The 16807-nt window shown below is 67.4% G+C and overlaps 2 protein-coding genes across 2 annotated transcripts in view; one reads left to right on the top strand and one right to left on the bottom strand.

Annotated features, from left to right (window-relative positions):
* STK32C (serine/threonine kinase 32C) overlaps nt 1-1032 on the top strand; it is a 79487-nt gene extending 78455 nt beyond the window's left edge. The window contains exon 12 of the mRNA XM_047762172.1: nt 427-1032. Within this exon, the coding sequence (XP_047618128.1) occupies nt 427-571 (145 nt within the window). The 3' untranslated portion in view covers nt 572-1032. The remainder of the gene's footprint in view (nt 1-426) is intronic.
* Nucleotides 1033-1809: 777 nt separating this feature from the next.
* DPYSL4 (dihydropyrimidinase like 4) lies at nt 1810-16072 on the bottom strand. Its single transcript, XM_047760648.1, has 14 exons — nt 15906-16072; nt 12716-12804; nt 12076-12260; nt 10055-10219; nt 8534-8595; nt 8372-8452; nt 7137-7205; nt 6696-6816; nt 6061-6217; nt 5655-5796; nt 4911-5081; nt 4553-4732; nt 3020-3185; nt 1810-2670 (listed from the first exon to the last, which is right to left on the bottom strand). Exons 1-14 carry the CDS (start codon nt 15942-15944, stop codon nt 2579-2581), a joined length of 1719 nt encoding a protein of 572 aa, XP_047616604.1. The 5' UTR covers nt 15945-16072; the 3' UTR covers nt 1810-2578.
* Nucleotides 16073-16807: the final 735 nt, after the last annotated feature.

Raw genomic sequence — 16807 nt, 5'->3', positions numbered from 1 at the left:
GGATGACACGTGGACAGACCCGGGTTTAGGACACTGGCCATCTTAGAGTCAGAGGCCTGGGTCCCAACGGACTCGGCCACGCTCTGAAAAGCCTTGTTCCAGAATTGTCGACCCACAGAACCTGCGCTTACCCTGGGCCTCCTTTTAGCTCCTGGCTGGAAGCGGACTGAGGCCGGTGGCCAGCGAGGTCCAGGCAGGGTGTGGGCTGAAACGCCCCGTGTGCCCACATGCCCTTGGCTGGTCCTCGTGGCTCTCAGCTCCCTGCTGTGCCAGCGTGGCTGGAGGGGCTTTTCCTGTGTCCCCGCTGGGTGCCCACACTGTGGTCCTAAGGGATGCCCTCCAGGAGGCCCCGGCCAGGTCCTGGGCCAGGGAGCAGCGTCGGGGCCGCCGGGGAGGCTGCATAAGGCTCCTGTGTCTCCCCACCAGGCTGAAGAGGAGCCAGGACCCCTCAAGTGAGCCCCCACCTGCGCCCGAGCCCGGGGAGGCAGCGGAGCTCCCAGCAGACGGCGAGGGGGCACTGTCCGCCCTGCCCACGTGCGGCTCCATCTGCCCCTCAGCTGGGAGCAGCTAGGCGGCCCCCGGCCTGGACTTAACTCAGGTCACGTCAGAGACTCAGGGCCTGCAGGGGGCGGGCGGCGGGCGAGCCCAGGCTGCCCTTTCCCAGCCGAGCATCCCAGCGCATCCAGACCGCGTGCTCACTGAACAGCTGACCGCCGTGCCTGCCCTCGGTTCTGGGTGGAACGTGGTGACAAGGGGCAGTCGTGTGGCCGAGAGCGGTGGGCAGGGAGGGTGGGCGCCCCCTGGGCTCTGGTGACTGCGGCGGTGGAGGGAGGCATGCAGCTGCCCACCCCTGGCCCTCCTGGTGGCCCCCTGACCGGGCCGTGTTGGCACAGGCGCTCTGGTCCCCTGGACGTGGCTGCCCCCCGGGGCGAGCTTGCCGCCCGGAGCTGTGGGCCGGCCCGGGGTCTGCTGGGTTCTTGTACATCAAGGTGGGGGGGGGGCATGGGTGTGAAGAATGTTTTACAAGCTGTTCTGGTGACTTCTGCTGTTTCTGTATAGTTTCCGTCTCTGAGAATCACACTGTGAGACCCGCCGGGTGGGCGGGCGGCGTTTTGCATGCTCTCTGTCTGCCGTTGTGCAGAGAACGTGTCTGTGAGGCGGCGCTGCCCCTGCCAGGCCAGAGCCTCAGCGCCCGGTCCTCGGCCTGGAGTGGTGCCCGTCTCCCGCTGGGGAGCCCCAGGGCCTTGACGGGCGAGGTGGGTGGAGGTGGCGGCTGACGGAGGCCAGGGGCAGGGGGGCCCGGGCAGGACTGCGCAGACCGGTGGGGGTCAGCTCGCTGCTGGCCCCAGGGGTTAAGGTCAGAAGCCCTGCACGGTGAGCCCGTGGGGGGACACGGGGCCCGGTGCACCCTGGGGAAGCATCACAGGATGTCCTGTGGGTGGTGCCAACCCACAGAGACAGTTCTGCGTGGAGACCTGGTGACGTCAGGGGCAGGAACTGGGGGAGTTGGGGCTCCATGCCCACCTCTACGTCTGAGTGTTTCTGAGACCCCGGGCACAGGCCCGTCAGGTCAGAACGTGGGGGTCCTCCCGGCCAGCCCCCTCCCTCTGAACGGCCAGTCGTCTCCGACTTGCAGCCCCGCCCCCAGTCAGAGCCCCTCCCCACGACTCAGACGCAGCCCAGCCCAGAGGCCAAGCAAGCTGGCCCTGCAGGTGGTCTGGAGGTCGCAGGGAGCCAGGGAGGTGGGGGTCCTGCAGGGCGTTCCCCAGGGCACGGTGTGGGGGCAGAGACGGCGCTCTCCGCACGCAGTGGCTTCCAGCCCAGATGCCTTTAATTGACCCGCTTAACAGGTGACGGGGTCACAGCACCGGGGGCGAGGGGGCACTGGGCTGTAGGTGGCATGCGGGGTCCTGGCTACAGGTGCCCTCACCACTCAAAACTGCTGCTCTAACGAACTATCCGAACACACACAGTGGGAAAAGGAGCACCTTAGCTAGAGGGGCCTACAGTTCCCTGGGGGTGGGCGCTACACAAGCGGGGTTTGGTCCTCGGAAGAGCGTACAGATGAGTCTGCTGCAAAGTCCTGCCAGAAGCTCCCCTACACGGTTCCTGGTGGGTCCCTGAAGTCACAGCAGCTCGGGGGTGGGGGGGGGCTCTCCCTGCATTGAGGCAGCCGGGGACAGGCTGCGCCTTGGCCTGTGGGAGCAGGCGGGAGAGCTGGGGGCTTCAGGGGCAGTGATGAGGGGTGGGGACCAGGGTGCAGCACCCCAGTCTTTCAGCCTGCCGCCCCTGCCCTGGGCATCCCGTGAGGCCCCTGTCTTCCTGGGGCACCCAGCACCCGGGCTCAGGGCTGCCTGAGCGGTCCCCACCCCCGCGTCCAGCCCCCTGGCCCTGGCAGTGAAACCTCCCCAGATGCGGTCTCTCCTGCGGGGGCTCCCTGTGACAGGACTTGGGGCCCCAGGAGGAGAGTTTCCGGGGTGGAAGGTAAGGCCAGCACCGTTCAAGACAGGGTCAATGAAGGGAATGGAACGGGGGCGGCACGGCGGCCAACGGGCAGCGCCGTGGGCACCCGCAGCGCCTAGGACAGTGAGGTGATGTTGGAGCGGCCGCCAGGTGGCGCCATGATCTTCTGCGCTGTGCGCCTGGCGATGTGGTCGTCGGCCTGAGATCCTGCAGAAGGGGCAGCAGTGGGAGCTGCTGGAAGGGGCACAGACACGCGGCCCCCATCGGCTTGAGGCATCGGGGTGGGTTGGGAGGGGGCCTGGCTCTGGTTTGCAGGGAAACCTGGGTGCTTCTGTTAGAATCCGTGTGCCACAGCATCCTGGGAGCACAGCCAGAGGCCAGGCCTGGCGGCTGCTCACTGACACCTCCAGGCCCCCAAGGCCCCCAGGCCCCTTCCTTACGGGCCTCACACGTGATGCCAGGGCTGGGGTGTCAGCTGGGGGCCGTGAGGGGCTGGCGGGTGGACTCCCACGTGGTCCCAGGTCCCACAGAGGCTGGGACCCCAGGCTCAACTCACCAGACAGGCTGAACCCCGACTGGTGCAGGTTGCGAATGGGCGGGACTGGGATCTTCCCGGGGCAGGAGGCGCGGGCCTGGGCGCCACCCCCTGGCTTGGCGGGCACCACCACCTCGTGGACCGGCCCGTCGTAGAGGCCTCGGGGCACGCCGTGGATCTCCGCCAGCTGCGGGCCGAGGGGGCTGGGCGTGAGGGCACTGGGCGGGCCCTGCAGCTGGGGGGCATCCACCCTGTGAGCACGGACACCCCCTCCCTCAAGGCTGGGCAGCAGTGCCCTGGATGGAGAAGCTGCAGGGCAGCCTGCAGGGGAGGCCTTTTGGAATCAGAAGCTGCCCCCAACATAGTCGCTGCCTCCTCGGTACCCTCTGTCCTGGGCCCCGATGCAGCCCCTACTCGGTACCCAAGGACCCAAAGCGGAGGCCCTGGGTCCTGTCCTCCCTGAAACGGCCCCCAACTCAGAGGCCTCTCCCAGGAGCCACCGCGGTGGACGAGTGGCCGAGGGTTGGAGCACAACCTCGAGGCGCTCGTGTTCTCAGCGGGCCCTCCCTGGGCTGCGGGAGTCACGCGCTCAACTACGGGCCTGAGCCAGCCCCAGGGCCTCCCACCCTGTCCTGCCCTGGGGAGGAGGACCTGGGGGCAGGGGCACAGGATGAGAGTGAGGGTGGGGTGGGTGTGGAGTCGCGAAGATTTGGGTCTGCATCCAGCCCCGCCCCCGTCAACGCGGGTGCGTGATGGGGAGCAGGTCCCCTCCGCCTGCTCCGGGTGGCAGCTGTACGTAGGCCTGGCCCACCATCTCACGGAGCTGCCCTGTGACCAGTGCCCCGGACCCCATCCCCGGGGCGGGGTGCCCAGTGCTCTGCCCCGGCCCCTGCCTCGTGGCCCGGCTCAACCCCTGAGGGAGGCGGTGAGTCCGGGTCAGGTCTGGGGGAGCAGCTGTGCGGGTCCCCGAGCCCCAGACCGTGCGGGCCCTGCCAGCTAAGGGCGTGGCCCCGGCCCGAAGCCCGCCCCTGCTCACCACGAGTTCAGACCACACCCTTCCAGAACACTGGAACCAGGGCGGGGGTCAGCAAACCGGGGTGCATGGCCACCGTGCGTGTGCGGGTACGTGTGCGCCCGGGTGACGTGGGACCCACTCGGCCTGCGGCGCGGGGCCGGGGGACGCCTGGTGGGTCTGTGAGACCCAGCGGGCAGCGGGCCAGGCGCTCGCGGGAAGACGGGCGCTCAGAACTCCTCTAAGTTCGAGGACACCGTGGTCACCTGCTCTCAGTTCATTTACGCGCACATCTGTCCCGGGAAGTCCCAGGAGGGCCCTGCTGGTCTTGATGGACGGTCGCCGGGGTGGGGGCGGCTCCTAGGGGTTTAGGTGCCTCGTACCCGCACGTCCCACAGCAGCGTGGGCTGCCTGGGGAGGGACGTGGGCCAAGCCCCGAGGGGGCTTTCCTTTCACCGTGGGGTCAGGTGGCCTCAGGGCTGCCCGGGAGGATGCCCGGAGCTCGGCCCAGGCCCCGTGCGCTGCCCGGCTCAGCCTTTTACCCTGTTGCGCGCCTTGATCCTCTTGTAGACGAAGTCGGGGAAGGTCTTGCGAGGGACGAAGCGGCCGGTCCCGGGGGTGACGCTCAGAGCCCCGTCCTCCAGCACAACCCGGCCCTGGCTGATGACCACGGTGGGGGCCCCCCGGCACTCGACGCCTTCAAAGATGTTGTACTCCACGTTCTGGGGAGAGAGGCCCCCTGAGCGCCCGCCGGGGCCGCATCCTGTTCCTGGACCGCTCGGCTGGGCCGCGACTCAGAGGGAAGGGGCCGCGTCCGCCCCGCTGCCCCCGCCCGCGAGCCTTCCCCTCCCGCGCGCCGCCTGAGGCCACCTGACCGCGCGGGGACCAGGCTTCCCCTACCAGGTTGTGGCTCTTGGCGGAGATGGTTTTCGTGGCCTTGGGGTTCCATATGACCAGGTCGGCGTCGGAGCCCACGGCCACGCGCCCCTTCCTTGGGTAGAAATTGAAGATTTTGGCCGCGTTTGTACTGGTCACGGCCACGAACTCGTTCTCGTCCATCTTCCCCGAGGCCTGAGAAGCAAGGAGGCGGGTGAGCGGCGCTTCCCGCGCTCTCAGGGCCTGGGCGGGGCTGGGCGGGGGTGGCCCCTGTGCCCCAGCCCCGGGCCGCTCTGTCTCAGTCAGGCCTGCAGATCTGGCCTTTGCGGGGCACCAAGCACTTCGTGGGCAGATGAGTGCTGACCTTTCTACGATGACGCCCGTGTCCCTAAGGACGTGGCAGACTCCGGGGGTGGCCGGGAGTCTGGGGTCAGGGTCCTGGCCCGGGGAAGGGCTCGGAGGCGAGGCTGGGGCTCGGGGGTGTCCACGTGAGATGGAGCTCCGAGGAGACCCCAGGCCTCCCGGGGGGACACGGAAGACGGCAGCCCCGCCGCGCAGGCGCGCATTCTCCGTGGGCATCAGGACCAGGGCATGGCCTGGCTGCTGCGGCTATGGCATCTCCCCCGGGGAGCCCTGGATGCGGGCCTGAGGGGCTACATGCAGGGACCCATGCGCTCTGCTCTCTGCCCCCCCGCGGTGGGCTTCCTGGCCGGGGGTCCTTTTCTGGTGACCTGGCCGCCCGCCTGCCGGGGAGGCCCCCGCACCCACCACGCATCTGTCCCACACCACGGACAGCCGCTCCTCGACGCCGTTGGTGCCCTCGGGGATGAGCGTGAAGTTGTCCTTGCCAACGGCCTTCTGGGCAGTGGTGAAGGTGCAGTGGGCACTTCCGGTCACCTGGAGGTCCCCGCTGAGGAAAGCCGGGGTCAGGGGAGCCCAGAGGGGCCTGTCTTCCTGAGCCTCGAAGGCCCACCCACGCCAGCACCACAGCCAGAGGGCCAGAGGCTGCCCCCCACGGCCACACGGCCCACGGGCCAGAGGCTGCCGGAGCGGGCAGCACAGGGTCTCGGGGTGGGGGACAGAAGACCGAGGGCCTCGGGGTGGAGTCTGGGCGGGGGTGCCAGCCCAGGGCCAGTGCGGGGGGAGCAGGGTGGGGCAAAGAGGCAGCCCCTACCTGGACATCAGGGAGGCGAGGTGCTCCATGGTGGTGGGGTCCGGGCTGATAGGGGGCGAGGTGACGAAGGCTGCGGCCTTGGCCCAGTTCTTGCTCCAGTGGTGCGAGCCGTCGGCGCCCAGGCTGGCAGTGATGGGTTCCCCGAACACCACCACCCCTGTGGCGAGGCCGTGAGCGGCGCCGCCAGCCCGCGGGCCCCGGACCCGCGTGGGCCCAGGCCTCGGCGCTGCACTGCCGCCCCCGCCGCCTCTCGATTTCCTGGCCCTGGTCAGCTTGTCCCCCACCTGGGGGGCAGCCAGCCACTGACACAGACACACAGGACACAGACACGCACGCACTCAGACCAACACACACACAGAACAGTTGGTTCTGATGCTCACTCCGTGCAAACAGGGCCAAAGGCCCCACTTGGGCTTCCAGGCCCCCTGCTGATCTACTGCTGCTTGGACAAGAGGGGCCCCTCGGGCTGCCCACCCACCCAGGGACTCGGCGCCCACACCGCCCACAGGCCGCACCCCGGGTCCCCCACGAAAGGCCCCCATGAGAGGCCAGCCGGGTGGCAGCTACGTCAGGCCTGCCTCGGTGCCAGGGAGCCGGGGAGCCTGCCTCGCGTCGCGGCCCGCGGCCCCACGCACCTCTGCGCTTGGCTTGGGCAATCACGTCGGCCGCACCCTTGCTCATCACCTTGGTGACGTACAGGGGACAGTTGGCCTGCTTGGCGATGGTGATGGCCCGGAACACGGCCTCCGCCTCCACCTGGCGAGGGAGGCGCTCAGGCCACGGGGGGACCAGGATGCCCCGCGGACCCTGAGCCCAAAGCGGTCACCCCGGGGAGGTGAGGCCCCCAGCCCGCGGCTCGAGGCCCAGAATGCGGACTGACCCATGCAGACCAGGGCCGACTGTCACCGTCTCAGCCCCGCACAAAGGCCGCAGGGTGACCGGGGGTCAGGGGGCCGTGAACTTTGACTCACAGCTCAGGCCGGGCCAGCGGGACCACAGTCCTGCCCAGACCTCGGGGCCCAGCCTACCCGCACGAGGGCCCGGCCTGGGGCCGGTTCCCAGCAGGTTATACCTACCTCCTCCGGGTGGCTGAGCACGTGGCCCTCGGGGCCGGTGATGCCGAGCTCCAGCAGCCGTTTCTGCTCCTAAACACACACAGGGCAGCCCGTGCCAGCCTGGGCGCAGCTAGGGTCCTGCGTGAAGCCCCCGGTCCGGGCCACCCTGGCCCTCCAGGTGAGCCTGAGCCCCCCCAACCTCTCAGGTGAGGCCTGACCCCAAGACAGCTCCTGACCCCTGGCCTCTCAGGTGAGCCCTAATCCCTGAGATGAAGCCCAAACCACTGACCACAGAGCACTCGGAATGGAGCAGAGGGAAGGCCTGGGCAGCATGACCAGCTGCCTGCATCACAGAACGGGGGACGGGGTTTTGGGGGGAAGGACGTGCCCAAGGCCGCAGATCCCCTGAGTGAAGGACAAGCCGTGCCTGCCGTGCTGTCTCCCTCAGGGGTGCGTGGCCGGGGTGGGCACGGGGCTGCCCGGCTGGGGCAGGGCTACTGCTTCTGCCAGCCTGTCTATCCTGAGGCCATGAGCCAGGGTGGCCTTGTGCACGTGAACGAGCTTCAGCAAGGAGAGCACTGGAGAAGCAGAATCCCACCGACCCCATAGCGAGCCTCCCAGCACTGCTCGGTGCCACCCCGCACACCCTGCCCCCCGTGTGCCACACTGAGCACGCGCAATGGCCGGGGCCCACACGCCCTCCCTGGAGTGGAGTCACCACCCTCCTTTTGAGCTTAGCTGGCGCAGAGCCCGACTGGTCCCAGGAAGCTGCCCTGTGGGTCTGGAGTGTCAGGGCGGGGCTGTGTGTGTGATCTGGGACCAGGCCCCTGGGGGGCCCAGAACCTCCCCGGCATCCGCCTCCCCTGCACCTGTGGGCACTGGTGCTGATGGGAAAACGAAGAGTGAGGGGCCGAGGCTGGGGACACCCCCCTTGCAGCCCAGGGCCTGTGTGCTGGTGGTCGAAGGGACAGCTCCAGAGGGGCCTCAGAACAGGGGGTGGAGGGTGCCGGAAGCCCCAGTCTCAGCAACCCCCACGAAGCAACCCTTCCGCTTTGGAGAAGTTTTGCTAAGAAGGCTGATGATCGTGGGAAAACTGTTTCAGCCAAGCGCCCCCCCAGGCTCCCTAACGCCCTGCCTGCTTGACCTCTGACCTGGGCAAGCTCTTTACTGGGTCAAGGCCAGGGTTCCCTCCCTGGGGTCTGTGGGATCAGCGTTCCCACCTGGGGGGCAGGGCCACCCCCCAGCCCCGCCCGCACCTCCTCCACGATGTCCCCGTTCTCCGCGTGCACTTGGGCCACGGCTCCCAGGTCCCGGAGGACGCTGAAGATTTCGTACATCTGCGGAGAGGGCGCAGGGCCGCGTGGGGCTGCGTCCCCCCAGCCCGAGACGCCCGCCGGCCCCCCGGGGCGCCACCTCACCTGGCCGTCGGTGCACTGGTACCTGTCCTTGTAGGACATGAAGACGAGGAAGGAGTTCACGCCTGCGGAGGCAGGAGCGTCAGACCACGGCTCCCCGACTGGCCCTGCACCCTGGGGTGCCCATCCCCCGCCCCCCTGGCCTGTGCTCCGGGGTCAAGACACGGCTGTTCCCCAGCCTGGCCCGTGGTCAGCCGGGGTGAGCAGCCCACGGCCCCCACCCCACCCCACCCCGTCACCAAGCCCCACAAGCTCTCCTCCCCCTCCCCAGACAGGAGGGCGCCCTGAGCTGCGGGCCCGCTGCCCGAGTTCTACTTGGACTCCATAGGAACGCACCCACATGGGGCTGCCTGGGTGGCCTCACATTGGCCGTAAGCCTGTCACCTGCCTGCGGGTCCCAGTCATGCCCTGAGCCCGGCCATGGGGGGCAGACTGGGGGCTCCTCAGCCAGCCAGGCTCTCAGGAAAAGCAGAGGGAACAGGACAGGCTGTCAGCGCCAGCTCCCGACCAGGGGGTCGAGTCTCCCCTTTTAAGGGGACTTGGGACCAGGCCCTGCCACCACCCAAACCCCAGCCTGTGCCCCTCCACCCTCCCTGGCATCTCCTGGGTCCAGAGTGCTGACTTGAGGAGCAAAGGCACAAGGGGTAGAACGAGTCACCCAGTGTCACACATGACATCCCGCAGGTGACAACCCGCCCTGGGGGGATCTGGGAGAGGCCACGGGGCAGCATGCAGGCCCGGCCCAGGATGCCACCCAGGGCCCTGGCAGGGAGGGAGGTGGCTGCAGGTGCCTGGTCACCACCTCCGCTCTGAGCTGGGCCCTGGCCTCCTGATCCGACCACAGAACAAGTGGGTGTGAGAGCTACTGCCCAGAATGAGGCACAGAGGCCGAGAGCCCCCCAGCCCCTGCCCCCAGGTTGGGGGCCTAAGTGCAGAGGCCACCAGTGTGAGGCCTGTCCCTCTGGGAAATGGCCTGGACGTAACCTCCCTGCCTCGTCAGGTCTGCGGTCACGCTGGTCGGCAGCCACCCCATGGGGTGAGGGCCCGGCCAGGGGGCTGCCGCCAGCACACCCCAGTCACCAGAGGTCACTTAGACGGCCACCTAACTCTTGTCAGATCCACTATCAGCTCTGATGTGGTTTTAGCGTCAGGACATTTGGTTAGAAAAAAGAAAAGAAAAGAAATGCCTTGCTTCTGAGCTGTCCTGTTTCAGCGGGGGCAGCTATAGAGAACCGTGGGCTTTAAGTCATCCTCCTTCTAGAGAACCTTAAGGTCCAAGAAGGCTGTCGGTGCTTTTCCTTCACAACAGGGCCGGGAGACGAGGGGACGGGTGGCGGCTGTGACAGCTGCGTCCTCTCATGGGGAGCAGGGCTACAGGCTGCGTCCCAGACGTGGGCACAGGCGACCTCTCCACCTAGGAGACCTTCGAATGGCTCCTGTCCGGCTTCCCCCCAGTTCCCGCCACCTGCCCCAGGGGCCCCCCCAAGGCCAAGGAAGCTCTGGACCCTCAGCCCCTCGGCTCACCCTTGTCCTTGACCAAGGCCTCCAGCTCCTCCCGGGCTCTTTCGTGCCAGCGGGGGACATCCACATGCAGGGAGTAGTCACAGCAGGCCTCGCGATCCGCCCGCTCCCGCCACTGCTCGTAGGCCGCCAGCAGGCTCCCCCCCACGTCGGGGAACACGTGGTCCACTGTGGGGACAGCAGGGTCAGCTGAGCCCCCGACCCCCGTCTCCGCTCGGCAGATCAGGAGGGAGGTTGAGGACAGCAGAGGACAGACAGGCCTCAGGCTCACGCTGGGCTGAGGCTGCGGGGACCTGCCATCCATTCTGCCCAAAGCGGCACCTTCTGGCCGTTGTCCCCAGCCTCTCTCTCTGGGCAGAGAGGAGGACCTTGCTCCCCAGGGGTCCCACCCCAAAGAGCCCAGTGGCCGTTCAAGCCTCACCTCCAGCACAGCCTTGTCTGATGGAGGCACCTGCTCCGGGCGGGCACAACACCGCTGTCCATGGTGCTGGACCGTGAGCCGGCCCACAAGGCCTGGCGTCCCCAGTGCCTCCCTGACCGCACACACCTTGAACGGTGCCCTCAACCCCGGGGAACCTGGGAGGGCACATGGCCACCGCACCGTCCCCCCCTGCCCTGCTGGCAACCTCATGTCCAAGCTCTGAACACCACTCACGGCCTCTGCGAAGCACAGGGGAGGAGCTTGCGGGGGAGGGAAGACCCCCCTGGGGTCACTGGCAAAGGCCACCCACCTTTCTGCAGCACACCTCTCGCAAGCCCCTCTGCTTCCGACGGCTCAGGTCGCCAGCCCAGGACCCTGCCCTGCAGGCTGCTCACAGTCCAGCCTCAGACTCTGGGCAGCCCTGCACCCCACAGCTCCTCTGTCCTCACAGGGCCACCCCACAGCTTGTCTGATGCCCTGGCACCAGCAGGAGCAGGTGACATAGCCATGAAGGCCAAGAGTCATTAGGTCACCAATGACGAGCAGGACCCAGGGCTGAAATGACCCCTCTCCTGAGCAGTGGACACTGCTGGCTTTTCCTCTCCACCTCACAGTTCGGTAAACACACCAGGCCATGACCTTGCGGGGCCTGGGTATCACCTGTGGAGCAGCCCAGAGCCCCAGAGCAGCCCCCCGGGGGCAGCGGGAAGCATTTGCACATGCCCGGCACGAGTGCAAAGCAACGGTGTACTGACTGGCTCAACCCTCACAGCCTCTAAGAAGGGCGTCCCCTCCTGCCGACAGACCAGGAAAGTGTGGCTTCTAAAAGTGGGCTCATCTGCCTGAAGTCCCACAGCCAGGATGCCGTGCAGCCAGGGTTCCACAGAGTTTGCTAGACCAGGTCCATCCACAGAGGACGAGTCTGCACTCAGCCCCGCTGAGCCATGGGTGGTCGAGGCCGTGGGAGGGGGCTGTGTGCTGGTGCTTCGTCCTGGCTCCTGAGCTGACCCCAAGCACGTTCATGGTGGGCAAAGCGAATTCACCTCACAAGCGGGGACTGGAGCTTCTCTGCTGAGCTCACAGGGCTTTGCGAGGTGAGCACGTGAGCTGCAGCCCGTCGGGGCTGTGCTCGCCCCGGCACAGAGCCGGCCCGAGAGGAACGGTACCTCTGGGGCTACTGGCAGGATCACAGCGTTTTGCCATCCTTTCTCTAGAAAGCCTCCATCTTCAGCTCTTGCGGACACAGCAGGGAGTTTCTACACACCGGGCCTCAGAGGCGTGAGGATCAGGCAACCGGGTCTGACATCTCAGGCAACCCCAGCCCTGCACTTGCCCGAGGCCCTGGGGTCTGCCGACCCTGGCCCTTGGCCGGCTGCTCGCATCCCAGGAAGTGAGACGTTACCGCGCGCACAGCCGTGAGCCCCGGGGGGTTCCAGAGCCGCCGGGCAGCATGCCTCCACAGGCGGCACAGGCGTCGGGGGTTCTCGGAGCAGACGTGATAAAGGGACGCGGGCCTGCACGACCATCGGGTGATGCCCTTCCTGGGACGCACAGACTCCTCACACGACCAGGGTGAGGACGGACGCCCCAAGGAGACACTCACGTATCATGGTGGTCCCTCCCGCCAGGGCGGCCTTGGTCCCCTGGCAGAAGTCGTCGGCTGGGGCCATGCCCAGGACGGGCATCTGCAGCCTGGTGTGGACATCGACGCCGCCGGGCAGGACCATCAGGCCGCGGGCGTCCAGGGTTTTGATGCCCCCGGGGACGACGAGGTTTTCTCCGATTTGTCTGAAAGCGACAGAGATTTCACTGGTGAGGAGGCGCCCGATCCGCTGCGGACGGGCTCCTGGGCGAAGCCGAGCCGATCGGAAGCTCGCACTTGGGCTCCTGGCCCCGAGAGAAAGGGCAACGCCGCCCAGACTTGGCTGGACCAGCGCCTGGCACCACTGAGGGGCCGTGCTGTTCACTGATCAGAGGCTGGTGCTGCTTGACTCAAACAAGCAGAGACGCTAACAAGCATGTGGTCGATCAGTGTTTATTAAGCACCTGCTGGGAGCCCCCGGCTGCACTGTGGGAAGAAGGAGCAAGGAAGCTGCTCTCGGAGGCCTCCCTGAAGGCTGCGTTTGGGTGAAACCGGCTTCCAGGAACACGCACGTGGATCTCGCCCCGAAGCACACTCCTGGGTAAGGGGCGATCCACGGGGACGCGTGGGATGCGTGGAGGTTTCCGAGGCAGAAACTTACTTTATCAAACCGTCCTCCACGTACAGGTCGGCGTGAAAGGACTGGTCGTGGTTCACGATCTTCCCTCCTCGGATCAGAAGGCGGTCGCTCTGCCAAGAGCCAACAGCAGGTGAGTCTCCTCCAAACTGGGGGACCCAAGGGACCTTTTGTGCAAGTTCACGCCAGCGTTACGACCAGATATTGGGGCACGGTTTGTGTGGGTGCAATCTCGCACAACGCCTGCAGGGTTTACGGCCCCTGAGAGTGGGCAGAGGGTGCCCCAAGGCGGGGGCCCTTGGGGGCGGCTGCCCACAAGCCCTGCCCCCAACCCAGACCTGTGCCCACAGGTCAGGCGGTCTGGGCCCCCAAAGGCACAGACAGGGCGAGCCAACCAGCCGGCTTCCCGCTTGGCCGAGGCAAATCCCCGTTAGTGAGGGTGGCGGGGGGGGGAGGGGGGGGCGGGGGTTACATCGTCTCAGGCGCACTCGGTTTATAAGGCCCCGGCCGCGGGGGAGGTGGACGCGTCCCCTGTCCTGCTGGTCTGGAAGTCCCGCCCTCCTTGTGTGCCATCCCACACAGCTAAAATGGTGCCGCTAAGATGGTGCCAGGGCGGGGAGTGGGTGGTTACGGCAGGGTCCCTACCCCCAGGGAGGCCCCATCCCAGCCAAAGGAGACAGACAGTGACGAGAAATCATGCCGGCTGTCACGGACTGACAGACGCGAGAGCACAAAGAGGGTGACGGGACAGGGTGATACGAGACAAGGCACGGCTGCCTCGGGGACGAGAGGGCCTGCTGGAGGCGCTGACGCTGGGGGGATGCGGTGCTCCAGGGAGCAGCCCACACACAGGCCCTGAGTCGGGAAAGAGGCTCAGGACTGGAGAGAGACGGGGGCCTGAACCCTCTCAGGGGACGTGGACGGGGGTGACGGGGCTGGGGCGCACCGGGCTTGGGGACTCAGGGGGCCACCACCGGGGGCCTTTAGCCAGGGTTCCAGGGATTTTAAAGAGATCCCGGCGCTCAAGGATAGCGACGGGGCCATGGCTGGGGTGGCGGCTGCTGAAGCCCGGTGAGACGAGGGGCCCGGACCGTGGGCTGGATGAGAGCTGGACTCCGGCCGGAGAGGCTGGGAGGGGGGCAGGCAGCTGATGGGGTGTGGGCCCAGGAGGACATGGGGCGACCGCAGGTGCTGGTGCTGTCTGGAGGTAGCCCGTGTGGGTGAACAGAGCGTCAGCAAGCGAGGCCAGCTCCTTGGGGGGCACGCCCGCGGCTGACCCTCGCCATGCACTGTGGCCTGACCAGGCAGCAACGACGGCTCATTCAGGGGCTCTGGCCCCTGGCCCGGGGCTCCTGGGGGCCCACCGAGAGGCCAGGCCAGGGCTCCAGCCAGGGCTCTGCCTTTTCACACACCAGCAGTCTGATGCCCAGAGAACTGAACTATGCACTTAGCGGGGCTCTAGAAGCTGCTGGGAGGATAAATAATTCATTGCTTATGAGCCTCATTACATCACGGTCTATTCTTATGAACACCAAGCCGTTCGGAGTGAATTCTCAGACATCTATGGATTGAAGGCAAAACCACCACCCCACCGTCTACAACAGGGGAGCCAGCTGTGCCCCAGGCCAGACATGGCCCTCGACCTATCCCTGTACAGCCAGAGCCAAGAATGGATTACATCTTATATCGGTTGGAAAACATCAGAAGAAAACTATTTCAAGACTTATAAAAATTATCATGTGAAAGGCACATTGCGATGTCCTTGGCTAAAATTTGACTGGAAGAGTCACACCCACTTGTTCCCACATCATCTGGGATGGCTCAGGCCGAGCAGTGGCACCGGAAACAGTAGGGCCCACAAAGCGGAGAACACAGGTTGTGTGACCCACTGCCGACTCCTCGTCTACAGTATGGCCCGAAACTCTCCTGCTGGGTCCTGCGAGGCACACTGCCCAGTCCTCTGGGCCCTCAGACCCACCCTGACGGTCACATCACAATGACCCACCTTGCCCAGCTTCCGAGCCAGTGTTCAGCCCCTGCCTGCCTCCCCCTGCAGTGCCCCCACAACCACCACCGCCCCCCACCCCCCTGTCCCAGGGGACAAGTGCCTTCTCGAAGAAGCCCAAGAGGAGGAAGAGGAGCTTGGGGCAGGAGGACACTGTGGTCTGCGGCCCCTGCTCAGTCCCCTGCCCCCGGCTTTCCGAAGCCTGGACGGAGACCCTGGGAGCTTCCCTGGCTTTGCTACCAAGCCGGAAATACAGCAGGGATGGGGCGCCATGCTCCTCAGGCGGGACCAGCCACCTTGCCTCTGGCCCACCCAGAGGTGGGTCACTGCCCTCGCCCACCCCTGTGCCAGCCCTGCGGGCTTTCTGCACCAGGTGGGACCCTGGGCCCGTCTGTGGAGGAGAGAGGCTCCTTCCTCCCAGAACACCTCAGGAAGTGAAAGCACAACCCCCAAATCACCCCCAGCCCAGCCCAGAGTTGGGTCTGAACCTGCCAGCCCCCCGGGCGAGGTCCTGCTGGCCGGAGCGCCTCCCTGCCTCCCTCCCTCCACAGGGGCCCTGGCCGCCTGGAGGGGGTGGCTTTGTTTCCGCGGCGGCGGAGGGGTGGACAGTCCAACCCCCTGCACGGGGTGGCATGTGTGGGGGTTGGAGGGTCCCTGCGCGTGAGAGCTGGGCTGCGGGGATGTCCCCTCAGTGACTATGAGCCTTCCTCACCCGGCCTCCAGGAGGGGTCCGGGCCGCCAGGGGCTCCTTGCCAGCGACGAGGCTGGGCTGCTTTGTCTCGGACAAAGAGCTCCCGGTGCCGCGGCTGCACCGTCCAGGGGGGCGGCCGACTGGCAGGCTGCCAGGGGAACCGCATCTCTGCGCCCCAGGCAGGAGCCGGGACCGCGGGGTCAACAAAGGACCGTGCGCGCCCTCGGCCTCCAAGCCGAACTCTCCGAGAGGCCCGGCCACCGCGGACCAGACACGCAAGCGCTCTGGGGAGCAGGCCGCCCCCAGCCCAGCTCCCCACCCGGGCGCAGAGGAGGGAGCCCGCGGGGCCTGGGCCTGTGCGCCGGCTCCGTAAGGGAGCCCCGGCGGCGGCGCGGGAAGGAGCTGGGCGGGAAGGGCCGGCGCTGGCACAGAGGCCAGCTCGGGGACTGGACACGGCGAGGAGGGGGCCCGGAGGCCAGGTGCAGCCCGGGGCGGCGGGAGGGAGGCGCGGCGCTCACCGTGAGCCGGGGGATGCTCTTCTTGCCCTGGAAGGACATCTTTCAGCTCCTCGGGCGGAGCCGCCGCCTCGTTAACCCGCGCGGTCTGGCTCGGGCCGGTCGGGCCTGGGGGTCCCGGCGGGGGATGCAGGAGCTGGGCCTAAGGGGGACGCGCGGAGCCCAGGCGGGGACGCGGGGGGGACGCCGTGCAGGCGTCCGAGTGGGGAGCGCGCTGGGCCGCGCGGCTCCGTTGCTGGCCCCGCCCCCGGCCCCGCCCCGCCCCCGGCCCGCAGCTGCGCCCATTTCCAAGCTCCGCCCCGGCCGGGCTCCGCCAGGGCACCCAGAGCCCCCGCTCCAAGCACAGGCGGAGGCCACCCGCCCGGCCCCGCGAGGACCTCGTGGCAGACGCTTGCTACGTGGGGAGGGGGAGGCTGGGACGGGTCCTAGCCCGTGTGTGTGCGCCGAGTTGCACCCCAGAAGGAGAGCGAGAGAGCTCTGGCCCTTCCCGATAGGGCGCCCCCGTCGCCCCGGTCAGCGGAGGGCCCACCACCAGCTCCTTGGTGACCAAGGCACCCGAGGCCGCAGGGCTTGAATCCAATCTCAAGTCCAGGCCCAGGTGCTCCAGGTGCTGGACTCCGGCCAGGAAGATGTCTCAGATGGGCTCCTCGGAGACCATGAACCCCTGACCACGCACCTGCTCTGGGACCCAGCAGTGGAGCCACCTCACTGTGAAGCTGTCCTAGGGCCAGCCCTGCAAGCTGGAGGGCAGGAGGGAGTTTGGGGAGACACACAAAGAGACAGCCACCATAGCCCTGGACAGACCAGAGACACAGAACTGGGGCAGGAGAGCCTGGACCTCCACGAGGTCCGCGGAGGGGGCGCAGGATTAGGGAAGTCCAGGCCCAGACTCAGCCAGGATTAGG

The sequence above is a fragment of the Phacochoerus africanus genome, chromosome 15 (assembly GCF_016906955.1).
Source record: "Phacochoerus africanus isolate WHEZ1 chromosome 15, ROS_Pafr_v1, whole genome shotgun sequence".
NCBI lineage: Eukaryota > Metazoa > Chordata > Mammalia > Artiodactyla > Suidae > Phacochoerus > Phacochoerus africanus.
The sequence above is the reverse complement of the archived record's forward strand: the minus strand, read 5'-3'. Positions and strand labels throughout refer to the sequence as shown.

Excerpts from the sequence above, each read along its gene's own strand:
- DPYSL4 (XM_047760648.1), bottom strand. The coding sequence starts at position 15,944 with ATGTCCTTCCAGGGCAAGAAGAGCATCCCCCGGCTCACG. Across the intron at positions 4,733-4,910 it reads CCGCCAAGAGCCACAACCTG|AACGTGGAGTACAACATCTT; the intron begins GTAGGGGAAGCC and ends CTCTCTCCCCAG. Across the intron at positions 3,186-4,552 it reads GGATCAAGGCGCGCAACAGG|CTGGCGGAGATCCACGGCGT; the intron begins GTAAAAGGCTGA and ends CTCGGCCCGCAG.